This window comes from Lonchura striata, chromosome 13 (assembly GCF_050655825.1).
Source record: "Lonchura striata isolate lonStrDom1 chromosome 13, ASM5065582v1, whole genome shotgun sequence".
In the NCBI taxonomy this organism is placed as follows: domain Eukaryota; kingdom Metazoa; phylum Chordata; class Aves; order Passeriformes; family Estrildidae; genus Lonchura; species Lonchura striata.
Window position 1 is genome coordinate 3,648,681 of NC_140715.1, and position 21,416 is coordinate 3,670,096.

Consider the following 21,416-nt stretch of genomic DNA (forward strand, 5'->3'; position numbering starts at 1 on the left):
GATTTCCCCAGGTGGACTTTTTAATATCCAAAATGTTGTTTTATTTTGAGTTTCCAAAATGCTTGTGCACATGAACCCATGTCTGGCATCCATCCACGGATGGGTTTGGCCTGGCCTGCTCGTGCTGCTCTTCTGCTAACACAAATCTCTTGCTGGTTTGTTGTACAAACAAAACAGGTTCTTGCATCAAAACAAAGTCAGAGAGCCAAATTCTAACTGAGATGCAGCTGTGCAAACCATGAGAGAGGCATTTGTGACTGAGCCCTGTGGGAGTCCTCTGCACCTTGGGAGCACAGGCAGAGGGACAAACAGCCAGCACAACCTCACATCTCCCTCTGCAAACTTGCTTTGATGTTCCTGTCAGAGGAAAATCCTTACACAAAAATACCTTATAACAAGCAGGTTTAAAAGGAGACAAATTCCTCCCTCTTGGTTCAATTTCCTGATTCTGCAAACTGCTTTCAGCCCCCCCAGCCCGTCTCCCATCCTGACCAACGCGTAAGCAGGCTCTGGATTATCACAGCATAGGAAATCCACCCCAGGAATTTCCTGCTCCTTGTATCCTGCTTGATAAAGGAAATGGTCTAAGAAAGTTTGGTCTGAGCAGAAGGAGAGAGCAGACCAGAAGAACAATCAGATGTGTTGAGGGATGGCTGCACCCCTCCCTTGTTGCATGGAGAAGTTCAGGATGAGGCCATTGCCTTTGTTTTGCAGACCCTGATCTACACAGAGCAGCAGGGCCACAGGAAGCTGGGCAGCTTGCACAGATGCCCTTGAACCAGTTTAAACTGGTGTGAACAAATGCCTTTTTCCGGATTCAGCTGCCCCAGTGGAAGAAATTATCACACCAGCTGCCTGCTGCTGCTGCCTGCCAGTGGTGCCTTCCCGCTGGGAGCATCCCTTATCCACTCTGCTGAAAATGAGCTGGCGTGCTCAGCAAACAGGGACACGATGCATTTTGAAGCAAACCTGGCTCATGGTGTCTCAGAGAGGTGTGCCCGTGGGAGCAGCTCCCTGCCAGGGCTGCAGGAGGAGGGGGAGTGGGGACAGAAGGACATGGACACAGTGCAGGATGGCTGGGGACAGCTGTCACCTCACTGCTACAGGTGGATCTGTCACACCCCATAAAAAATATCTGCTCAATTATGAGAATTCACTCTCCTGCTTGCCCAGGTCTGCCATAATGCAACACAGAGCCAGCTTACACTGTGCTGGTAGCAGGGGCACTGAGGGGATTTGCCTTGGAGAAAATTGCCTCAGAGGGTGAGAGCCAAGACAACCCCAGGGTTAGCTGCCAGTGTTCCCACATGGTGGCTTGCAAACCTCACTGGGGGACCATGAGCAAGACATGCAAAGTTTCTGTAATTAGAAACCCAGATCAAACCACTGTGGTGCAGAAACACAGAATAGCTTGAGCTGGAAAAAAGCTCAAAGCTCACCTCATTCCACCCCCTGCCATGGCAGGGACACCCTCCACTAACCCAGGTTGCTCCAAGCCTCACCCAGCCTGGGCTTGGACACTTCCAGGGATCCAAGGGCAGCCACAGCTTGGCTCTAATACAGAAATGCAGGTGCAGAAGCAACATCCTTGTATGGAAGGTAGAGGACTTGGTGGTGTAGGAGATATCACAAGGTTAATTCTCAAAGCTCAGGTATTTAAAGATGCCTCCTGTCCCATGAACAGAGAGCTTTCTCTTTCCCTTTACTGCCAGCCTGGTTCCAGCCCACACCAAGGGCTGCCTTGCCCTCTGCCTGCTGGTGTCACTCACTGCCTGCTCTACTGCCAGCAGTGCTGGGCCTCCCAGCCCTGCAGCTCCACTGGCACTGTCCTGGCTCTGAAGGCACAGCTCCACCCTGCACTGCTGAGCAGCATCATGTGCAGTGTGCCTGTGCTCCAGGAGTGGGGCAGCGTTAGGCCACACCGTCCTGGCTGGCTGCTGTGGAGATTTGCAGACACAGGCTCAATAGTCCAGAAATCAGGGCTGGAGGAGGAAGCTCTTAATCCTGACGGGAATGGATGCTTTGTGTGCACATCTGAAAGTACAGAAAAACACAGTATTAATGACATTGGCAAAGGCTGGACTTGATCACACAACCATAGAATCACAAAATATCCTGAGTTGGAAGGGACCTCTAAAGATCACCAAATCCAACTCCTGGCTCTGCAGAGACACTCCAACAATCCCACCCTGTGCCTGAGAGCGTTGTCTAAATGCTTATTGAACTCGGCCAGGTTTGGTGCTGTATGCACTGCCCTGGGGAGCTTGGCTTTTTCTGGTATCCAGCTTGAACCTCCCCTGACACAGCTCCAGCCATACCCTCAGGTCCTGTCCCTGGGCACAGGAGCAGATTCTGGAGGTAGCCCTATGCTGCCTCTCAGGAGGATGTTGACGAGCCCTGCCCTCAGTCTCCTCCAGCTGAACAAACCAAGTGCCCTCAGCTGCTCCTCACAAGGCTTCCCCTCCAGGCTCTTCCCCATCCTTGTGGCCTCCTTTGGACACTCTCTAATGGCTTAATGCCTTTTTTATACTGTGTGCCCAAAACTGCCCACAGGACTGGAGGTGAGGCTGCCACAGTGCAGAGCAGAGGACAACCCCCTCCTGGCCCAGTTGGTCTTTTCAACAGAAATGATTCTGTGACACATCATACTATGGGAACAGCTTCTCCAGCTGGACTGGAAAGAACTGAGGAGAAGTGGTGCCTTCCCTTCAGCACAAAGAACTCCCTTGTGCCATGGCCCCGTGCGAGCCCTCCTCTGGCAATACAGGCCCCACTTTCAGGGGCCCACCTGCCGTGCAGTGCCCCAGCCCCTGGTGCCCTGCTGGCGCTGGTACCTTGCAGCTGCTGCTGCCATGCCCGCAGCCTGTCCCGGGCCTGCCTGCTCCCCGCGGCCGCCGACTGCCGGTAGTGCCTCAGCGCTTCCGCCAGGCTCTGCTGCACCCCCAGGCCCTGCTCGTAGCAAACGCCCACGTGGAACCTGCTCTGGGCATCCTGGCACAGCAAGCACACAGGAAAGGAAACACAGAGTCTTCAGCACCTTCTTCAGAGCTTACCGCTCTATCTTTGGTCACCTTGCTAAGTTTACTGCTCCATCCCTCAGGCTGTATCTCCAGTAGTTTAGTCCCCCGGAGAGGAGCATAATCTCTGGTTCTGCTCCTTCCCATCCCTTTCCAATTAAATTCACTGATTTCCCTTCAACACCCAGGGCTGTGGAGGGGGAACAAAGGAGCAGCTGGCTCTGCAGAGCATCCCAGTTGTCTCAGAGGTCAGAGATGAGATGTCTTGGGCAGCCCTGACTGCATCACATCCTGATCCCACCCAAACTCTGAGCACGCCCTGAGACTGCCCTAAGAGAGTTCAAGCCCAAGTCTTGTGAAAACATCACAAATGGCACAGAGGTACTTGCTGCCAAGGGTTGGCAAATTCCCCTTTAACACAAGAGTGCAGCGCTCTTCTGCTCAGCATCACCTCATTCTATTCCAGAAGAAATCTCAGGCAGCAGAAATGAAGTAAATGAAGCAAATACGCACTAGAGAAAAAGCACCTGAACCACTCAGACATATGTAGCTGCTGGGAACGAACTGGAAAGCAAACATTGGCATTGCAGTGAAGCCAAATGCAAACCCATGACATGTTTACGTGTCAGCTGTGCATTTTATCCTTGAGATCCAATGGGAGGCAAAGGTTCTCAGAGAGCAGGAAAGCAGGATGACACTCCTGAAGACATTAAAAAGACTTGTGGTCACACAGACCTTTCCAACAACAAAGCCTGAAGAGTGCAACTGCTAGAAACATTATCTAAACAAGGCTTTGCAAAAAAAAAAAAAAAAAAAAAAAAAAGGAAGAAAAAGAAAAAAAAAAACCAAAAAAACCCCAACTAAGTAGCATGTTTTAATAAAGGCACTAGAAAAGAACATATTGCAAGTGTTGCTGTCTAGGATGTAACTGGTAGAGGCAAGTGAAGAAGTTGGTGAGTGGGTGCTTTGCAAAATGTTGCAAGTCTCAGCTTATGACAGCAATAAACTCCTTTAGAGATGAGATAAACACATTGAAGGATTGGCACTTCAGCTGTGACAAGAGATAGGGTTCAATCAGGAGAGCTGCACCACCATCTCTCACAGGATGAACACCTCAGAGCCAAGACTGCAGCGAGGGAAGATCCCCAAATTAGCATGGCAGAAGTGACTGAGACACCCTTGGAAATCTGCAGATCAGGCTCAGTTCTCCAACAGAACTCTTTATTAGGGGCTTATATTCTGTGGCTGCATGTAGGAAATCAGGGAGGATAAAAAGTGGGAAACAAAGCAGAACACAGTTCTGGTGTTGGAAAAACACTTGTCAGAGTTCCCAGTTCAGCTCTAGCAGAGAGAACAACCAGAGAAATGCTGAAACTGTGACTTTTTGTGCTGTTTTCCTTTTTCTGGATTTGTACTAAGCTATGCTGTCCTTGCTTCATCCATGCCCAGTGTTCTTTCAGCCAACTAAACATAAATTCCAAGTGCAGGGTAATGGGAAGGGAACCTATCTATGGAGCCCTTCTCCTAAGAAATGGGGACATCCCAGGCAGCCCTCCATCAGCCTGCCCCCAAGGCTGAGGCTCTGAAGCATCCACTGCATCTGCTGAGCAGCAGAGATGGAGAAGGATGCCTAGGGTCTGAGAACTCTGACCAAAACATGCCAGGGGTGCACCTGAGGACCTGCAGTTACCTGACAGATTTTGTGTTGTTAAGGCACTACCAGTACATGCCAATCATCTACTTAATGGGATAGCTCAATGTGATACTGTTCAGCATCAACTGCTGACTCCAGGTTGGAAAAACAAAGCCAAGGATGAAGCTTAGGAGAGATCTTAAGCAGATTTAGAACGAAATACTGTGTACTGTGATGTCTGAGCTGCTGTGGCAAGTCAGGCCTTGTCCCACCAGACTGAGAGTGTCTCCATGTTGGAAAGAGGGGGAAAACCCAAGCAGCAAAGTTTACAGTGATGTAAAAATGACCATTCAAAATGGTCAAACTTACTATAAAGAATTAATTAAAGAAGATCTCACACATCTAAGGAGTGGACAACACAATCACAAAGGAAACAGAATTTCCAAATGCAAAATAGTGCTGATAGCAAGAAATTTGGGTGTCACGCTGTGATAGTTCCCTGAGACCATCTCATCACTGCTCAGTGCCAGGCAAAGGGCAAGCAGGGCTAGGAATTATTGGAAGGGAATGCAGAACAAAGCAGAGGAGCTCATTATGTGAGATCCATGGCATACCTCCATCCTGAGTCCACTTTTAGTCTAAGCATCTTAAAATGGTCAAAGGAGAATTAGAAAAATAGACAGAAGACTGACAAGCAAAGTAGAACAGCTTAACTACACGGAGACACAAACTAAACCAGCACTCTGCAGCCTGCAAAAGAAATGACTCAGAGAGGACACACTAAAGGGCACCATAACCACAACTATTAGCCAGCAGAACAGGCAATAGCTATTCATTATTTTCCATTGCACAAAAGCTGTGGGAACTGGAGTTAAAATGAACAAGTTCTTCAGGAAAAAAAAAAAAAGAAGAAAAAAAAAAAAAAAGCCCTGGCCATTACAATGCAGCTGAAAACAAGGGGACAATGGCAAGAAACAGAACTCTGGGGTGCAGAAACCTGGCTGCAAGACATGGGATCCACACTTCTGCTCCTCTAAATGCTGGTGGGGGTTCAGGAGAGTGTTGTGCCCACACTGTAGCACTGCCCTTCAAGAAAGAGAAGCCTGGGCCTTGGGGAAAGTGCATGCAAGAAGATTCTTGGGGATCTAACATGACCTGTGAAGAGAAACAGCAACATTGGGGGAAGGCTGAATGGAGATTCAAGTGTTTAAATACGTTAAAGGTGCCTGAATTTAAAAATAAATCCAGAAACAGTCTTTCCATCCTCTCTATAAAAGAAGAGTGCCAATTTTGAAGAACAGAATTGAGATAAACACAATGAAGTTCTCCAAGTGATGCAGTAGTGAAAGATTTTGACTGAAGAGGGTGTAGATGCTCCATAATGGGAAAGCTGTACAATGCTGGAAGCTGGATGCAGGCATTGGTGCTGTAGGAACTTCTCCTGCCCAACAGGGCTCTCTCTGTAGGGTCTGTGCCCAGGGCCTATCTCCTCTCCAAGAGGCACCCTCCACTCTGTCCCTCCACACTGAGCAGTAAAATCCTGACACTTGCTCCCGTTTCCTAGAAACCCTGCAATCCTCCACCTGCAGATCCCAAGCTGAGGACAATCCCTGGCAGAAGGATTATTTACCCCACTGTTTGCTGCCTGCAGCAGGTACTTCAGACCTCTTTTCTCCTGAGGCTGCAGCCCCCTCATGTAGAACACTCCAAGATAAGCCTGTGCCTGCAACAAAACCACATGGTCCAGATCAGTCAGGATTTTAATTATTCTTTTTTTTTTTACTGATTTTGAAGCTGCTCAAATGCTGGGGTTACTGTGACAGGGGCTTTTAAGAGAGGCAGAGCTGCCCTAAGAAAAATCAGCATGACTGGATAAACACAAAGAATTCACATTTGAGACCAGAGTATCATTTTAAACTCCCTCTGAGAATCAGAGCCAGGGAATGGCTCCCACTCATGTCCTGTACCCAAGATCCAGCAGATGCACCCACTGGCCAGTGAGCTCCAGGAGGCACAGGCACTGCCAGCCTGCCATTCCCAGGGCGAGATGGCACATGCCTAAATGCATCTCCTGGACTGGGAAAGGAAGGCAGGAGACAGATCTGCACAGATGAGTCATCTCAGAAAGTCACAGATACAAAATGAGGAATCTGTTCTTGCTTCAAGCACTGGAAGTTCCTCCAGTACAGCGACCTGTACTCTTGGAATTGAGAGGAGATGAAAACTGAGCTGTGTTTTCAAGCACAGGTCAGCTCTCCCAGCCAAAGGTTTAATGTAAGAGCCCCACTGACAAGAGCCAGCCAATGTGTGGCACGGTGGCTCTGTCTGCGGGCAGGGCTGTCTCCCAGACACTGTCAGGAATATAAACAGAGAATCAGAGAATGGTTTGGGTCAGAAGGGACCTTAAAGATCCTCTAGTTCCAATCTGTGTGCTGTGAGCAGGCATAAATACATTGGAAGGCTTTCCCTTCCAGTGCTGCCTAGGATGTGGCTCCAACCCTTCAGTCAGGGCTGTCTGACCTGTGGACACCAACCTCTGTGATGCCAGCCCCTGCTGCTTGCTCCAGGAGTGCCACAGCCGTGTGCTGCCTGTCCTGGAGGCTGCCAGGGCCGTGCTGCAGCAGGTACCTGGCGTAGCGGTACTGGGCCATGGCGTGACGGCTGCTGGCTGCCTGGCAGTAATAAAAACCTGCCTGAGAGAGAGAGAGAAAACCAGCTGATGCATGCCCTCAGCATCACATGGCTCCCTTCAAGCTTCAACTCTCAGCTAGACCCATCACAAGCTGCATCCCACCCCAGAGCCCTCCCACAGCAGAACATCAGCTGGGCCAGGTGAGACAGTGGACCGCGAGTACCCCAGAGCCCTGGCACCAGCCTGCCCGAGCTGAACGGGGTGGCACTGGGCCAACCATGGCTCAAACCAAGCTGCCTTTGCAGCTCTTCCCAGCTCCAGCAGCTGCTGGCCAGCTTGCACTAGGTGGCAGGCTGGAATTACGGGAGCCAAACTGGAGATCTGAGAAGCCCTGGGATGTGCAGTGGTGTCTTAAATACAGCGACATGACAGGTTTCTCCTTGGAACCCCGCTGGGTGCTGGTAGCACAGCCTGTGCACCTGGAGAACCCTCAGAAGCTGTGGGAAAGGGATCTCAGAACACCTCTCTGAGGGGATTGGTGACACTGAAAGCAGCTCTGCAAAGCTGCAGTTTTTATTATTTCCAGCATTTTCTACTGAGTCTTCAGAACCTGGGCTCTCCCAGGCTCCCCAGGGAATGGGCACGGCCCCGAGGCTGCCAGAGCTCCAGGAGCCTTTGGACACCACTCCCAGGGATGCACAGGGTGGGATTGTTGGGGTGTCTGGGCAGGGCCAGGAGCTGGACCAATGATCCCTGGGGGTCCCCTCCAAAAGTTCAGGACATTGCATGACTTTCCCAGCCATGTAAAGGAATAAAGCTCCAAGCACCCAGCACAGGTCCCTCTCCTGATGTGTGCTGCCCACACCCACCCCCCAGGCAGGCCCTGGATACCTTCTCCAAGTCCTTTTCCGTGCCCCTGCCGTGCTCGTAGCACAGCCCCACGTTGAACTGGGCTTTGCTGTAGCCCCGATCTGCTGCCAGCTTGAAGCAGGTGAAGGCTGCCCGGCAGTGCCCCGCCCTCATGCTCTCGATCCCTGAGGAAAACACAGCCTAAAACCATGGAAAACAGGGAAAAGCACACAGCCACAACCCAGCCTCCAATGCAGCAACCTCCCCCACAGCCACTGGGCCTTCCTTGGCTCACACCAAGTGCTCTGGGCCACTTCCAGCTGGCTCACCAACCCTCCCTCCACAGTTTCCGTAAGAAAAATGGCAACACTGCATTTTAGGGATTTTTCTGGGCTCAAGGCAGAGAGGGATCACAGGCTAACACAACGTATGGCTCACACAGAAACAACTTGCTTTTCGGTGCTGCAACTAGTGGTGTATATAGGGCAGGGACTTTTCTTAGCTCATTGCATCTTCTTTCTGCTTTTCTTAGAGTTGCAATCCTGCAATTGCTTTTTCAGCTTGCCAGGAAAACTGTGAGCTCAGACAATAAAAGAAGGATACAAGGATATGACATCTTGTGTTGCAAAAAAGACAGAGATGGCTTAATTTCCAGCTACAGATGTCAGGACAACAGTGCAGGCTTCAAGCAAGTCTGGATTGAAATATGCTGAGATAAATTAGGTGGCACGATGGGACAAAGGGCAATAAATCTCTCCAAGCACAGTTAAAATTGCTGAAAGGAGGCTTCAGCTTGGGTATTTGCCATCCCTGCCTTCTCACAAGACCTGCAACCATTTGGAGGTCCTCCAAAATGAGAAACCTGTGGTTTAAGGGCAAAACAAAACCAACTCCACATTACCAAGGATATTCAATGCAATGGAAATATCAATTCGGAAAATCTGCTGCAACTGGAAAGCGGCTTCCTCCAAATGCCCTCGCTGAGCTGGGTCACCCTGAGGAGTCAGAGAGAAAAGCTATTAAAGACAGCTAAATCATATCACTGCTTGGAAACCAAGCAGTGAGACCTGTTTGTATGGTAGTTCAGTCATTAGAAGGGTGAGGTCATGTGTACACACAAAACCCTCCCTGTCCTACACAGCCACCTTGCTGGGGAAGCTGTATGGACACTGCTCCCCTGCCCTCTGGCCAGGAGCTTGGTGCAGCCTTTCAGGTACCAGCAGACCTCTCAGAATTCAGCAAATACTTGAATCTACTCAGAGCAGTCTGCATTTGATCCTACTCAGAGCAGTCTGCAGCTCCTCCCGAGGGGCAGAGCAGGGACAGCTCCAGCTCTGCTCTGGGACAGGGACAGCACCCAGGGAACGGCTGGAGCTGGGCCAGGGCAGGGCCAGGCTGGATTTTGGGAGAAGTTTCTTCCTCCAGAGGGTGCTGGCACTGCCCAGGCTCCCCAGGGAATGGGCACGGCCCGAGGCTGCCAGAGCTCCAGGAGCCTTTGGATACCAGGGATGCACAGGGGGATTCTTTGGGGGTCTGGGCAAGGCTGGGACTGATGATCCTCATGGATCCCTTCCAAATCAGGGTATTTCATGATTCTAAGATAAGATATCTTAAGATACCCTCCAAAAATAACATTACCCCTTGTTCCCTCTCCCACATCATGCTCAGAGCAGAGTCCCTGCCAAAACACCCTCACGCCTTTGCTTTACCCAGTTCCAGTGGAGCTGCCCCTCAGCTGGACTGAGCTGCCCAGAGCTGCTGAAACCCTGCAGGGCACAGCCAAATCCTTTCCTCCTGGGCAATGAACAGCCTGGGATGTGGGAGGAGGCTCAGCCCAGCCCAGCTCCACACCCCGAGTGCCATCGAGTGGCAGCAGAGTTCAGTGCACACAGGGAATCAGGAAAATGCCCCTTGGCACCCACAGCTCCACTGCTGAGCTCCCAAGAGGCCAAGACAGGTCCAAGGCCCCCCCCAGACCCAGCTGCAGGCTCTTCCTCCAGCCCTGCACATGGGGCACCTCCCAGGATGGAGAGATCCATGCTCACCCCCTCAGCAGATCAAGCAAATTCATCCTTGGTGTTTTTGCAGGAACTCACTGCTAAAATCTGAATTTACCTCACTCTGCTCACAATGTCCTTGAGCGATTGCTCAGCCGAGTGATTATCTTAAAATGGGAATTATTTGCATCTAAGATGTGAATTGCAAAAAATTGGCAGGTTTAATCACAACAAGAACAATAATATAATTTATGGCCTTGTGACTCTCGAGCTGATGCACTCTCTTCAAGCCCCAAGTGCTTCCCTCTTTACCAGACAAGAGCCAGCCCTGATTTGCAGCGTTTGGAGTGACACCACCTTCCTCAGTCATGGGTTGTCTGGTAAACACCAAAATAGCAACAGCATGTAATCACCTAGTGAAAGATTGCATCAAAATGCATATACACAGCAACACACTGGCGCTGCTGAATTTATTTTTTTGTTTGGTTGCTTGGTTTGGTGTTTCTCACCATTTTCTTTCAGTGCTTCCTTGCCAGCAGCCTGTTACAGAGATACATCAAAGGATGGGGATGACAGTTTGTAAATCCTGGAATTTTCTGGCTATAGCAGAGGTCAGTATATCCCATCTCCCTTTTTTTCCCCCCACACTTGTGTGTGAGTGTTGCTCAGCCTGTGCTTGGGGTAGCTCTGGGATGTGTTCCTGCAGGGAAGGTGCAGACAGAGGAGGTGGAAAATGAAACCTTACCTTTGCACTGTGGAGAACTGGCCCCACCCTGGAGCTCACAGGGATTTGGAACTCCCCTGCATTAAAAAAAAAAAAAAAAAATCCAACAAAAAAGCAAAGTTTAGCAGTGCTGCGTCTTTGCCTCTTCTTAGCCTCTATTCCACAGCTCTTTTCTAAAGATCTGATCTCCCATTCAGTCAGGGACATCAGGAACAGAAGGAATCCCAACCAATCTGAGCTTTGGAGCAAAAGCAAGCTCTGGAATCCAGCCCTGTGGCTGCAGCTCCTCCAGAAAGGCCTCTGGTTTTGATCTGAAGACACTGAAAGCAGAGAATCTTCTGCTTTTCCTAAATGTTCCAGTAACTTGTAATCACTGCTTTAAACCCCTGTGCTTCATTTCAAATTAAAGTACTTCTACTCTGGGTTTCTGCTCCCAGGCACTGACTCTTCTAGGTTTTTTCTTCTTTACTAAAAAGCCAATTCCTCCTTTTGAAAGTCCTGACACGACTAATCAGCCCCTTTTGATTCCTGTCTGTGATTCTAAAAAGACTGCACCATTCATATCTTTCAACTGCAGCACTTTTCTACCAGCCTTGGTTAATTTTATGACTTTTTGCTACTATTCCTGAATTTCCAACAGGGTTACTGAGGTGCAGCCCCTCTCAGCAGTGTCACAGGAGGGGTGCCATTGCCTCCTCATGCCCAGTTTGCCTGGATCAGAACTGCTGCAGCTCCCAGCTCGCCCAGGGCATCACACCCAACCCTCAGCCGAGGTGCTGCCTCCCCATCTCCTTCTCCAGGTAATTCCTCTGCAGGGTACAGCCCTGCTTCTGCCAGGGGATGATCAGCCCTCTCAGGCACACTGGGACAGCCACATGTTCAGCACTTTGTCACCAGTTTCAATCAGAATTGTCTGACAGAGCATCTCCAGCCCGAGCTAAGCCACCTTGCTCAGAGCAGGATTGTGCTGGCAGTGGTTACAGTGGCATTCACTCCTGCCACTGTAAGAGGACAATGATGTCCACAAAGAGGAGGCAGCCTGAGGCCAAGGACTTTTAACCTGGGTCACCACAAGCAGCTGGATCCCACTGGACATTGACCTCCAGGTGCTGGAGCCTCCAGAGCTGTGAGTCCCTCTCAAGCTGTGTGAGAGCCAACACAAGTGAAGCAAAATGTCCTTTTAGGGCCTGATTCCTGGACTGCTGGCCCTGTCTGGCTCCAGGAGCAGCAGCAACGAGGTGTGCAGCAGGCAGGAGTGCTCCTTGCAGTGCCTGTACTGCACAGCACGCAGCCAGCCCTGGCCTGTGTGCCAGCTGCAGCCTCATTATTCCCAGACAAACAATTCCCCCCTGGCTGTATTCAAATGTGTGTTATCTGAACAGGCCCCACTCACCCAACAAGCAACATCACTGTGGCAAACATGACTCCTATGCAGCATTCCACCTAAAGTAGTATAATCTGTGAATTTATTAGTCGTGCTTTCTGTTTCTTTGCAGAGCAGGCATCAAATTATCTGATATTTCTCAGTGTAAGGCTCTATCGTGTATCTCCCTTGTGATGTAATTTGAGTTTTTGCCACACAAACAACTGCAAATCCCATGGAAAAAAAAATGGTCTGTATCAGGAATTCTCCCACTACTTGTTTAAACAGCATTAGTACATCCACACTTTAAAGGAACTGTACATTTTGCACGGGTGTCTATGCCTAAATCAGAGACTCCTTGTTTACTGTGAAAATGTTGCAATTTGGACAAACCACTGAACCATGAAAAATAAACAGCCACTAATTCTGAATTCTGTCAGCCTGCAGAAGCACTTTGTGCCCCTCTACCATGGGAAACCTCTCCTCCAATCTCCACAGATCAGGGGCCAATCCCAGAGGACATCTGGAAAAAAACACAGGGACCAAGCTATCCCGACACGCAGCCCCAGACCTGAAGGATCAGAGTCCCAGAATGGTTTGGGCTGGAAGGGGACTTCAAGCTCACCCAGTGCCACGCCTGCCATGGGCAGGGACACCTTCCAGCATCCCAGGCTGCTCCAAACCCTGTCCAACCTGGTTTTGGACACTTCCAGGGATCCACAGGCAGCCACAGCTGCTCTGGGAGACCTGAATTCCCTTAGAATCACCTTTGAGCCTGGGCAAGCTAAATTATTCTTCAGGTTATGTTTAAAAGATGGGAATATCACAGCTGGAATTTTCTGTGCAACTTTATTTCTACTTCTTCAAACCCATGCTATGATGCAACATGACTGCACATTCTTTTTTCCATGCAGTCTTGCAGCTTTCAGTGTTCTGGATGCCCAATGCTCACATCTTCACCAGTTAATAAATATTTTTGTCTCTCTCCACTGTTCATCCTGGACTAATCAAGTGTTGCTCACAGCTAGCTCCAAATGAGGAATTAATAATCTTCTCCTAGACAGCCTAGATTGCTCATCCCAAAACATCCACGAGAACGAAGTCACAACAAGAGCTGGCCAAAATCCAGCATTTCTGCCTCATGGAAAATTTCACTGTTTCCAATTGGTTTCATTGTGCTTTGAAATGAAAACACACTTTTGCAATGTCTGTAATCTCAGAATTGAAATAACGAATTTTACAGTTCTGCCAGGGGTAAAATACAACTCCCCAGGGCATCATTCAGCTGCTGTAACACTGAGACTGGCTGTAATCACCTGCTTGCTCACTCTGTGCCTTTAACTTCCAGCAAAAAGCCTCTGAGTGAGGCAGAAATTGCATAGAAAAAAATACGATGTGAACACAGAGCTGAGGACTTGCTGGTAGCAATATCCAGAATGCTACTTAAAGCAAGTTTTAAGTTAATTTCCTAAAGTTTTCTTTTTAAACAAAGGAATAGCTTTTGATCCTATTGTGCTCCAATAAAATTGGGATGGCTCTCGTGGAAAGCTGAGATGTTGGGATCCATCCCACAGATCTTTGCCACAACAACAGCAGATTGTCACTGCACAGGGACACCAGCACCAGCAAGTGTGGAAATGAACTGAAACACCCAGAGAAAGGGGAAGGACATGGAATTCTCTCCAGAAGATCCCTTGCCATGGCTGGCAGCAGCAAACTGGAGCAGGGAAGGTACATTCTGCTGCACTCTGAGCTCTGCTCTCTCATGGCAAAGCTTTGCTACCAGATTCCCCTGCATCATCTGCCAGGCGTCTGCCCTTCCCCTCCTTCTGCTCTCCCCAGCTTCCTGCTGCATCCTCATTTTGCCAGCCTCACCCTCCTTCAGTAGCTAAACACCAGGGAAAAAAAAATCCTGTACCTCAGGCAGGTTTTTCTGTAGAAAGCAAAATGTAGTGAAAGAAAGCAATCATCAAGCTTCACTTTCCATGGAAAGATTCCCAGGATTTCTCACATGACAAAACCCTTCATTTTTTCACCCCTTTTCAATGCAGATTACCAAATCTCTTCCTCCTGACTTTTCTCCATAAATTCCCACAAAATGGAGGCACAACAAAATGTGGAATGTAACCCGAGGACTTATGTACGGAGCAAAATCAAATTATTTCTGACATATATTATCTCTGACAAGTGACAGTTGGAGATGCTTGGGCAGAAAGGGTGAGGAGCAGGGATTATAAAGTCACGCTCTCCCTGGCAGAACTTTCCAGCAATCAGCTGTTCTGTGATCTGAGCAGGAAGCTTGGCTGGACCAATTAAGTCTCATTTCAATGTGTAATTTTACCTAATCACTTCTTGGAACGCACTTGTACTTCTGGCCTGTAGCAGTGAGTTCCACAATTTACCTGGGCACTGGCCAAACACAAAATGCCTTTTGCTTTTTTCCAAACTTGCCACCTGACCCTTCTGTGCTGCCTTTTAATATCAGCATTATGAAAAAGAGTGTCCTTATTCTCTTTCTCTCGACACTTTCAGTTTCACAGAGCACCAGCATATTCTTTGCCACTTCATTTTTTTTAAGCTGAAGAGTCAGTCTGTGTTTGGATGTAATTGTCTCCCTGTCATCTTTTCTCTGCAGTTTTGTCCCTGTTTTTCAGGCATCCCAGACTCACATGAACCCATGGCACTGCCTTGTCCTCAGCTCTTTCCTTCACCATAATTAACATTTAATTGGCCTCACTGCTGCCGAGCACTGACTTAACCTTATCAAAAGCACATCCACTGTGACTTCAAATGTTCCCTCTGCAAGACAATTATTAATTTGACACTCCTCACTCTGCATGTGTATTTACAGCCACACTCCCCCATGCACACTCGTTTAACCCACCTGGGGATTACCCTGGCTTTGGCTCTTGTGCAGCCTTTGCCCGTGACTTTCAGATTTGACTGTCCTGGAGAATTTTGTACCATTTGCTGCTTCTGCTGCCTTGTTCATCACCTCTTTTTTCCAAATCACCGCTGACTGTGCTGAACAGAGCAGGTTTAACAAAGGACAGGGGAATCTTACAGTAATGGCTCTCCACTGTTAAAACTTTTTTGTGCTTTAAGAGGTTACCAGCCCAAGAGTAACCCCTCCATGTTCCCTCACATCAGCTTTACTTCTTTAGATAGCTTTGGTTTAGGTCCTGTCTGGATGATTTTCAGGAAGCTAAAAGCTGGATTATCTTGCTCCACATGCCTGTTGACTTCTCCAAAGAAGTCTTAATAGATTTACAGCTCTCTCAAGTCTCTGCAAGGGAGCAAACTGGCCTGAGAAATGGCTTCCTCAATCCTTCCAAGACCTTTGATACAGCCCACTCATCCCAGCATCTGACACCTCTCTCCTGTAACAGAGTTTCTACCAAATTAGAATCACCTTTTTTGCAGCTTTGTGCCTCAAACCAACAGCCACCCACCCCTTTTTCAAGCTGTGCAATCTGTCAGTGCTCATTCTCCTGGCCACAAAGCAGGTATGAGCATGGGATTACAGCTCATCCTCAGAGGCTCAGCGATCTCCCAGCTTCTGAAGAACATCTGAACAAAGGCCACGTGGCCTTAGTGACTTGTCACTGTTCAATTTATCAGTTTGCCCAAAAGCTCTTCCTGTTGACTCTCAGTAGGAGCTGTTTGTCAGACACACAGTCACTCCAGGACGTTCAGCTGTGCCAACTGCAGGCACTGCTGTCTCCACTCCTTCCCACCACTCCTCCCAGAGGTCCATGTCCAGTCACCTGCCAGTGCTGGAGTGCTTCTTAATATGCTCCAGGCTAAAGCAGATGGGTTAAACAGTCTAATTGGCAGTTTAGGTAAATTAACCTGGCTGTTTTCCTGGAGTTAATTAGGAGACATGGAAACAAAATGCTCTATTTGCCAACTGATGGGAATGGTAACCTCTGGCAGGAAAAGGTTTGATAAGCAGTGATGGGCAGTAGCTGAAATCAGCACAGAAGGAAGCCAAAATTCTGAGAGAAAGCAGAAAATGGGGAACAGCTCTGACCTTTTCTGCAGCACCTTCATTTTTTAAATTCTTCCCTGTGAGGGTGCTGAGGCCCTGGCACAGAGAAACTGTGGCTGCTCTTGGATCCCTGGAAGTGCCCAAGGCCAGGCTGGACGGGGCTTGGAGTAGCCTGGGATAGTGGAGGGTGTCCCTGCCCCTGGCAGGGAACAAGAAGAGCTTTCAGGTCTCTCTCAACCCAAACCAGTCTGTGATCTTGTGATCTAGCCAACATCTGTGGTTGGTTTCCTGATGTGTCTCTTCTACACCACTACTGAATGTTGTCCCTTAACCACCTGTTCCAGCAGGCTTCCTGTTTCCAACAGCTTTTCTGAGGCCATTATCAGGGTTTCTATATCCAGCGAGCTGTAAGCCTCATCTGATCTTCCTTGGTGTGACTTTAAATTCCCTATGTAGGACACGCTTTCCTGGGCGAGACTTCAATTTTGTTGGAGTCTATCTTTCTATTTTTATAAAACTCATTTTAATAATGTCTTTGATACCTCCTTCCACTGTCTTATCTATGGCATAAGAGCTCAGAAATGCATCCTCATCTTGCAGGATGATAATTCCTCCAGTTTCACACCATGTACACCAGTCTCCCAGATCAATGGTGCAGCATCCTCCTGAATCCTTCTGGCTGCAAACATCTGTCCACAATAAAAGAACAGGACTGGATGCTGCAATCAGTCTGCTAAGGCAGAGCACTGTTGGGAAAGCTGTTGTCACCTGCAGCTACAGCACAGCCTTGTCTCTGCCTTCAGGAGGTTTTTTCCTCCTGTCTCTGGACTGTGATTCATCTCTCTGAAATTCTGCCTTTCCACTCTCACCTGCCTCCTCTAATGTCAACAAATGGCTACACACTCCGTGGCTCCGAGCTTGCCTCGGAGGAAGTCCCAGGCCCTTCTGGCAGGAGTATCCTGCCCCGCAGCACATGGCACATACCTGCTTCTGCCCAGGGCTGCCTGTCTCCTAGCCCCGAGGGGATGCCTGAGGATGAATTCTCTGCTACAGCCTCTGGACTTGCTTTCTGCAGGAGCTGGGAGCCCAGCTGCTCGCCAGGACAGCTGGTTGAGGCTTCAGTCACCACTGTAACACAGAGCACAAAGGCTGTGTCTGCTCCAGGTGACAACTTCGGTCTGTGCACGGCCTCAGCGTCCTCTGACCACACAGACAGGCAGGAGGAAAGTTCGCGCAGCAGAACCCAGAACACAGGTAAGGGCACGCAGAGTGGGGCTGCCGCAAAGCGTTAAGAAGCAGAGATTCTCCCGCCACTGTCGGCAGGGCCCGGGAGCGGCCCTCGGGCTCTCCCGGGCTCAGCCAGCCCGCCCCGGGGCAGGCAGCCCGGCCCGCAGCCCCGCCGCCTCCCCGGGCCCGGCCGCTGACCTGCGGGCTGGGGGGGCGGCGGGGAGCGCCGGGGAAGCCTCCGCTCTGTCCGGGCAAGTCTCCGCTCTGTCCGGGCGTCCTGCAGCGACCTGAGCCCCGCGATCTGCCGCAGCAGCTGCAGCAGCAGCGCGCCCGCCGCGCCCTGCGGAGAGCGGGCACGGTCAGGAGCGGCCCCGCTCCCGCCCGCCCTCCCCCGCCTCCGCTCGGGGGTCCCCGCGCCGCTCCTCACCCAGGTGACGGCCTCCCGCACGGAGCAGCGCGGCACCAGGCCGGGCAGCGCCCGCCGCCGGCCTCCTCGCTCCGGCCCATCCCGGCACGCGGGCTCCCTGCAACAACAGCACACACCGCGCCGTGAGGCCGCGCCGTGAGGCCGCGCCGCCGGCCCGGGGCACAGCGGGCCGCACTCACCGCTCGGGGCCGCGGCCGCCGCCGGCCCGGGGCACGGCGGGCCGCACTCACCGCTCGGGGCCGCGGCCGCCGCCGGCCCGGGGCGGGGCACAGCGGGCCGCACTCACCGCTCGGGGCTGCGGCCGCCGCCGGCCCGGGGCACAGCGGGCCGCACTCACCGCTCGGGGCCGCGGCCGCCGCCGGCCCGGGGCACAGCGGGCCGCACTCACCGCTCGGGGCCGCGGCCGCCGCCGGCCCGGGGCACAGCGGGCCGCACTCACCGCTCGGGGCCGCGGCCGCCGCCGGCCCGGGGCACAGCGGGCCGCACTCACCGCTCGGGGCTGCGGCCGCCGCCCAGCCCGGGGGCGCAGGCGGCGCGGGCCGGGGCGGGCGCGCAGCGGCCGCGGCCCGGCAGCAGCAGCCGCCACATGCCGCCCGCGCCGCCGGAACGCGCGGCCACAGAGACGGGCGGGCACGGCGGGGGCGGCGGGCACACAGGGGACAGCGGGACACGGGCGGCGACACGGGCGGGGACACGGGCGGGGACACGGGCGGCTACGGGGACACGGGCGGAGCGGCTGCATCGCCGCGCAGAGGGGACACGGCGGCGCGGGGCCAGGACGGAGCGGCCGCAGCACCACAGAGCGCGGGCAGAGCGGCCGCGCCGCCACGGAGCGCGCACAGAGCGCCGCCCGGCCGGGAGGTCCGCGCGGCGCCGGGTGCTGCTCCGCCAAACGTGCGGCGTGTCAGACATCTCTGGATCAAGGGTGTTGGATCTCTGCTTTCCAGCCTAATCAACAGCAAGGGTGATGGTGTCCGTGAAACAGCCCCTCACAAGCTCTAAGTGATGGTGTCCGTGAAACAGCCCCTCACAAGATCTAAGTGATGGTGTCCGTGAAACAGCCCCTCACAAGCTCTAAGTGATGTCCAGGTGTTCGAAAGACTTGTTGGGTAGAGTGACCTTGCTAATGACGCTGACATTTCATGAGTCAGAAATAGTTACCAACTTGTCCAGAGTGTAACACGGAATGAGAAAGGGGTTATGAAACAGGGTGCTGCCTTATTGTAGAATGTGGAATGGATTAAAAATAAGGAAGGATGTTCTTTGATGCTTGATCTTTGTATGCTTTCAAGCCACATCAACAAGAAGGTAGATTTAATCCCTGGAACAAATAGCACCTAACAAGCTTTAAGTGATGTCCTGGTGTTAGAAGGACAAACTACTTGGAATTGCCTTGCTAAGGTTTAGGGCTGGACACGTTTCAATGACCTCAGACCCCAGGGAGGATGAGGAAGCTTGTAAAGAAGGATGTGCCACTGATGGTGGACACAAGGCAGAATTTATAGACACAAGGACATTTGGCAGAACCCACAAGGTAAGGAAGAATGTGATAAAGCCAACTCAGCAGCCGGGCTGAAATCAGCTCCAATTGGGTAGAAGGTAATTCCAGCAGGGGCAGGTCGCAACCAATGACCCATGGCCCAAGAAACCACTGACCCAAAAGAGAAGGACTGAGTGTGGGACTAATTAGCATGAGAAGCGAGAGATTCATTAACCAATAGAAGATAGAATCCTAATTAATAGGAGAACTAGGTGACATGTAGCCAGTGAACACTGATGCCTTTGTTTGCTAAAATGTAAACTAAATAAATCAAATACCTCGGCTCCGTGTGGATGAGCCTCTTGCACAGAGGAAAGAACCTGTTTTGGGCTAACAGGGAGAGTCCCTGGGGATCTGCTGTTGTGTGGGGTGGGGGATAACTCCTCCTAGGAAAAGCATGGATAGGGACACGCCCCAGGCTTCTCAAACCCAGGTTGTTCCTGTAGCTTTGGGGTGACTGTGAGTGCTCCCTGAGCCCTGGGGGTGACAAAATATAGGAACCACCTCAACAGTGGGGAGTGCTGAAGGATTCCTGTTATTGCACTATAAACTGGATAAAGTGTCTTTTCCTTTCCCAGAGTTGAACCCAACAGAGACCATACCATGCCAGCCTGAAAAAAAAAAAAAAAAAAAAAACCCAAACAGCTTCATGTCCTCCTCACCCTGGGTTTCCACCAGGAGTAGGAATATTGCCCTGCTCATTCCAGCTAAACACTTTTGTTTATTTCTTTGTTCTATAGGCACAGAAATTCTTGGTCATTCCAGCTTGATCTCTCTTTCGAGAATGTGATGTTTTCTGTGCAGGTAATTCCTGTTATGAGCTCGAATTCTTGTTCAGTATTAGCTGTGGTTTATGCTTGAATGGCTGCAGGTTTAATTCCAGCTGTGGAAGATCCATAATTGCTCTCCTTCATCAGCCTAAACACTTGCTTTAAACTACCAAATTTCTCTTGGTGTTCCACTGATTTTTTTTTTTTTTTTGGTAGTGTCATAAGAGACACAAATCCTTTATCCTTTTCACCCCAGATTTGGCTTAATAGTGTAATTACAAAGTCATTTAGTTGCCTGTTTCACTAAATGTGTCTGTAATTGTCTCATGTTAGTAGACTAGTGTTTGCTAAGCTACTACAGTTTGTTTGGGGATGAAAATTACATGCAAAATAGAAATATCAGCATCTCCATTCTATAATATTGCCTTAATTTTCTTGCTTATCAGGTTGATACCACTAATTAATGCTCCAAAAACTGAACCTGTATGTGTTGGTATTGGTTCATCCACCATCTTCTGAGCTGATCACTGAATTTTTAATGCTTTGGTCCTGGTTTCCTTTCAAGTCCCCAGCCAGGTGCTGAGGGATACTCTGACTTTTCTGTGCCTGGCAAGGCATCAGCAGAGCTGCTCTGTTTGGATTCCTGTTGTGAGAATTCCCCAGGACCTGCAGTGTTCATGGTGCAGTTGTGGGTTGGTGTCTGACCCTGGAGAAGGAAAATCACTGGCTGAAGGTGAGAGGATGAAGGTGAGGGCATGCTGAGAAATGAGGAAGCAGCTTTGCAGGGAAGGACCAAGTGGCCAAGGAGGCCAGTGGGATCCTGAGGTGCTTTTCCAGCAGGACAGGCAGTGATTCTGTCCCTGGGGGCACCTCTGGGTGCTGTGCCCAGCTCTGGACCCTCAGCACAGCAGGGCCAGGAGCTCCTGGAACTGAGCAAGGGCCTGGAGCATCTCCGTGCCCAGGAAAGGCTGAGGGAGCTGGGGCTGCTCAGCCTGGAGAGGAGCCCAGAGAGAGGGGCCTCAGCCCTGGCTGTCCCTGGCTGTCCCTGTGTGTCCCTGTGTCCCTGTGTGTCCCTGTGTTGTCCCTAGTCTGTCCCTGTATGTCTGTGAGTGTTCCTGGGTATCCCCATGTGTCCTAGTCTCTCCCTGTCTGTCTCTGTGTGTCCCTGGGTGCCCCTAGTCTGTCCCTGTGTCCCCAGTCTGTCCCTGTGTCCCAGTCTGCCCCAGTCTGTCCCAGTGTGTCCCAG

The 21,416-nt window shown here is 50.9% G+C and overlaps 1 protein-coding gene across 3 annotated transcripts; it reads right to left on the reverse strand.

Annotated features, from left to right (window-relative positions):
• Positions 1-2: 2 nt before the first annotated feature.
• DELE1 (DAP3 binding cell death enhancer 1) lies at positions 3-18,463 on the reverse strand. Of its 3 annotated transcripts, none has more exons than XM_085591092.1 (11): positions 18,351-18,463; positions 17,861-17,957; positions 17,632-17,773; positions 17,191-17,334; positions 10,874-10,929; positions 9,033-9,126; positions 8,174-8,316; positions 7,185-7,343; positions 6,281-6,373; positions 2,835-2,991; positions 3-2,034 (listed from the first exon to the last, which is right to left on the reverse strand). In XM_085591092.1, exons 1-11 carry the CDS (start codon positions 18,446-18,448, stop codon positions 1,778-1,780), a joined length of 1,440 nt encoding a protein of 479 aa, XP_085447218.1. In that variant the 5' UTR covers positions 18,449-18,463; the 3' UTR covers positions 3-1,777. The 3 variants fall into 3 exon arrangements, with proteins under 3 accessions (XP_085447218.1, XP_085447221.1, XP_085447219.1); XM_085591095.1 differs by having other exon boundaries at positions 8,174-8,332; XM_085591093.1 differs by lacking the exon at positions 17,191-17,334.
• Positions 18,464-21,416: the final 2,953 nt, after the last annotated feature.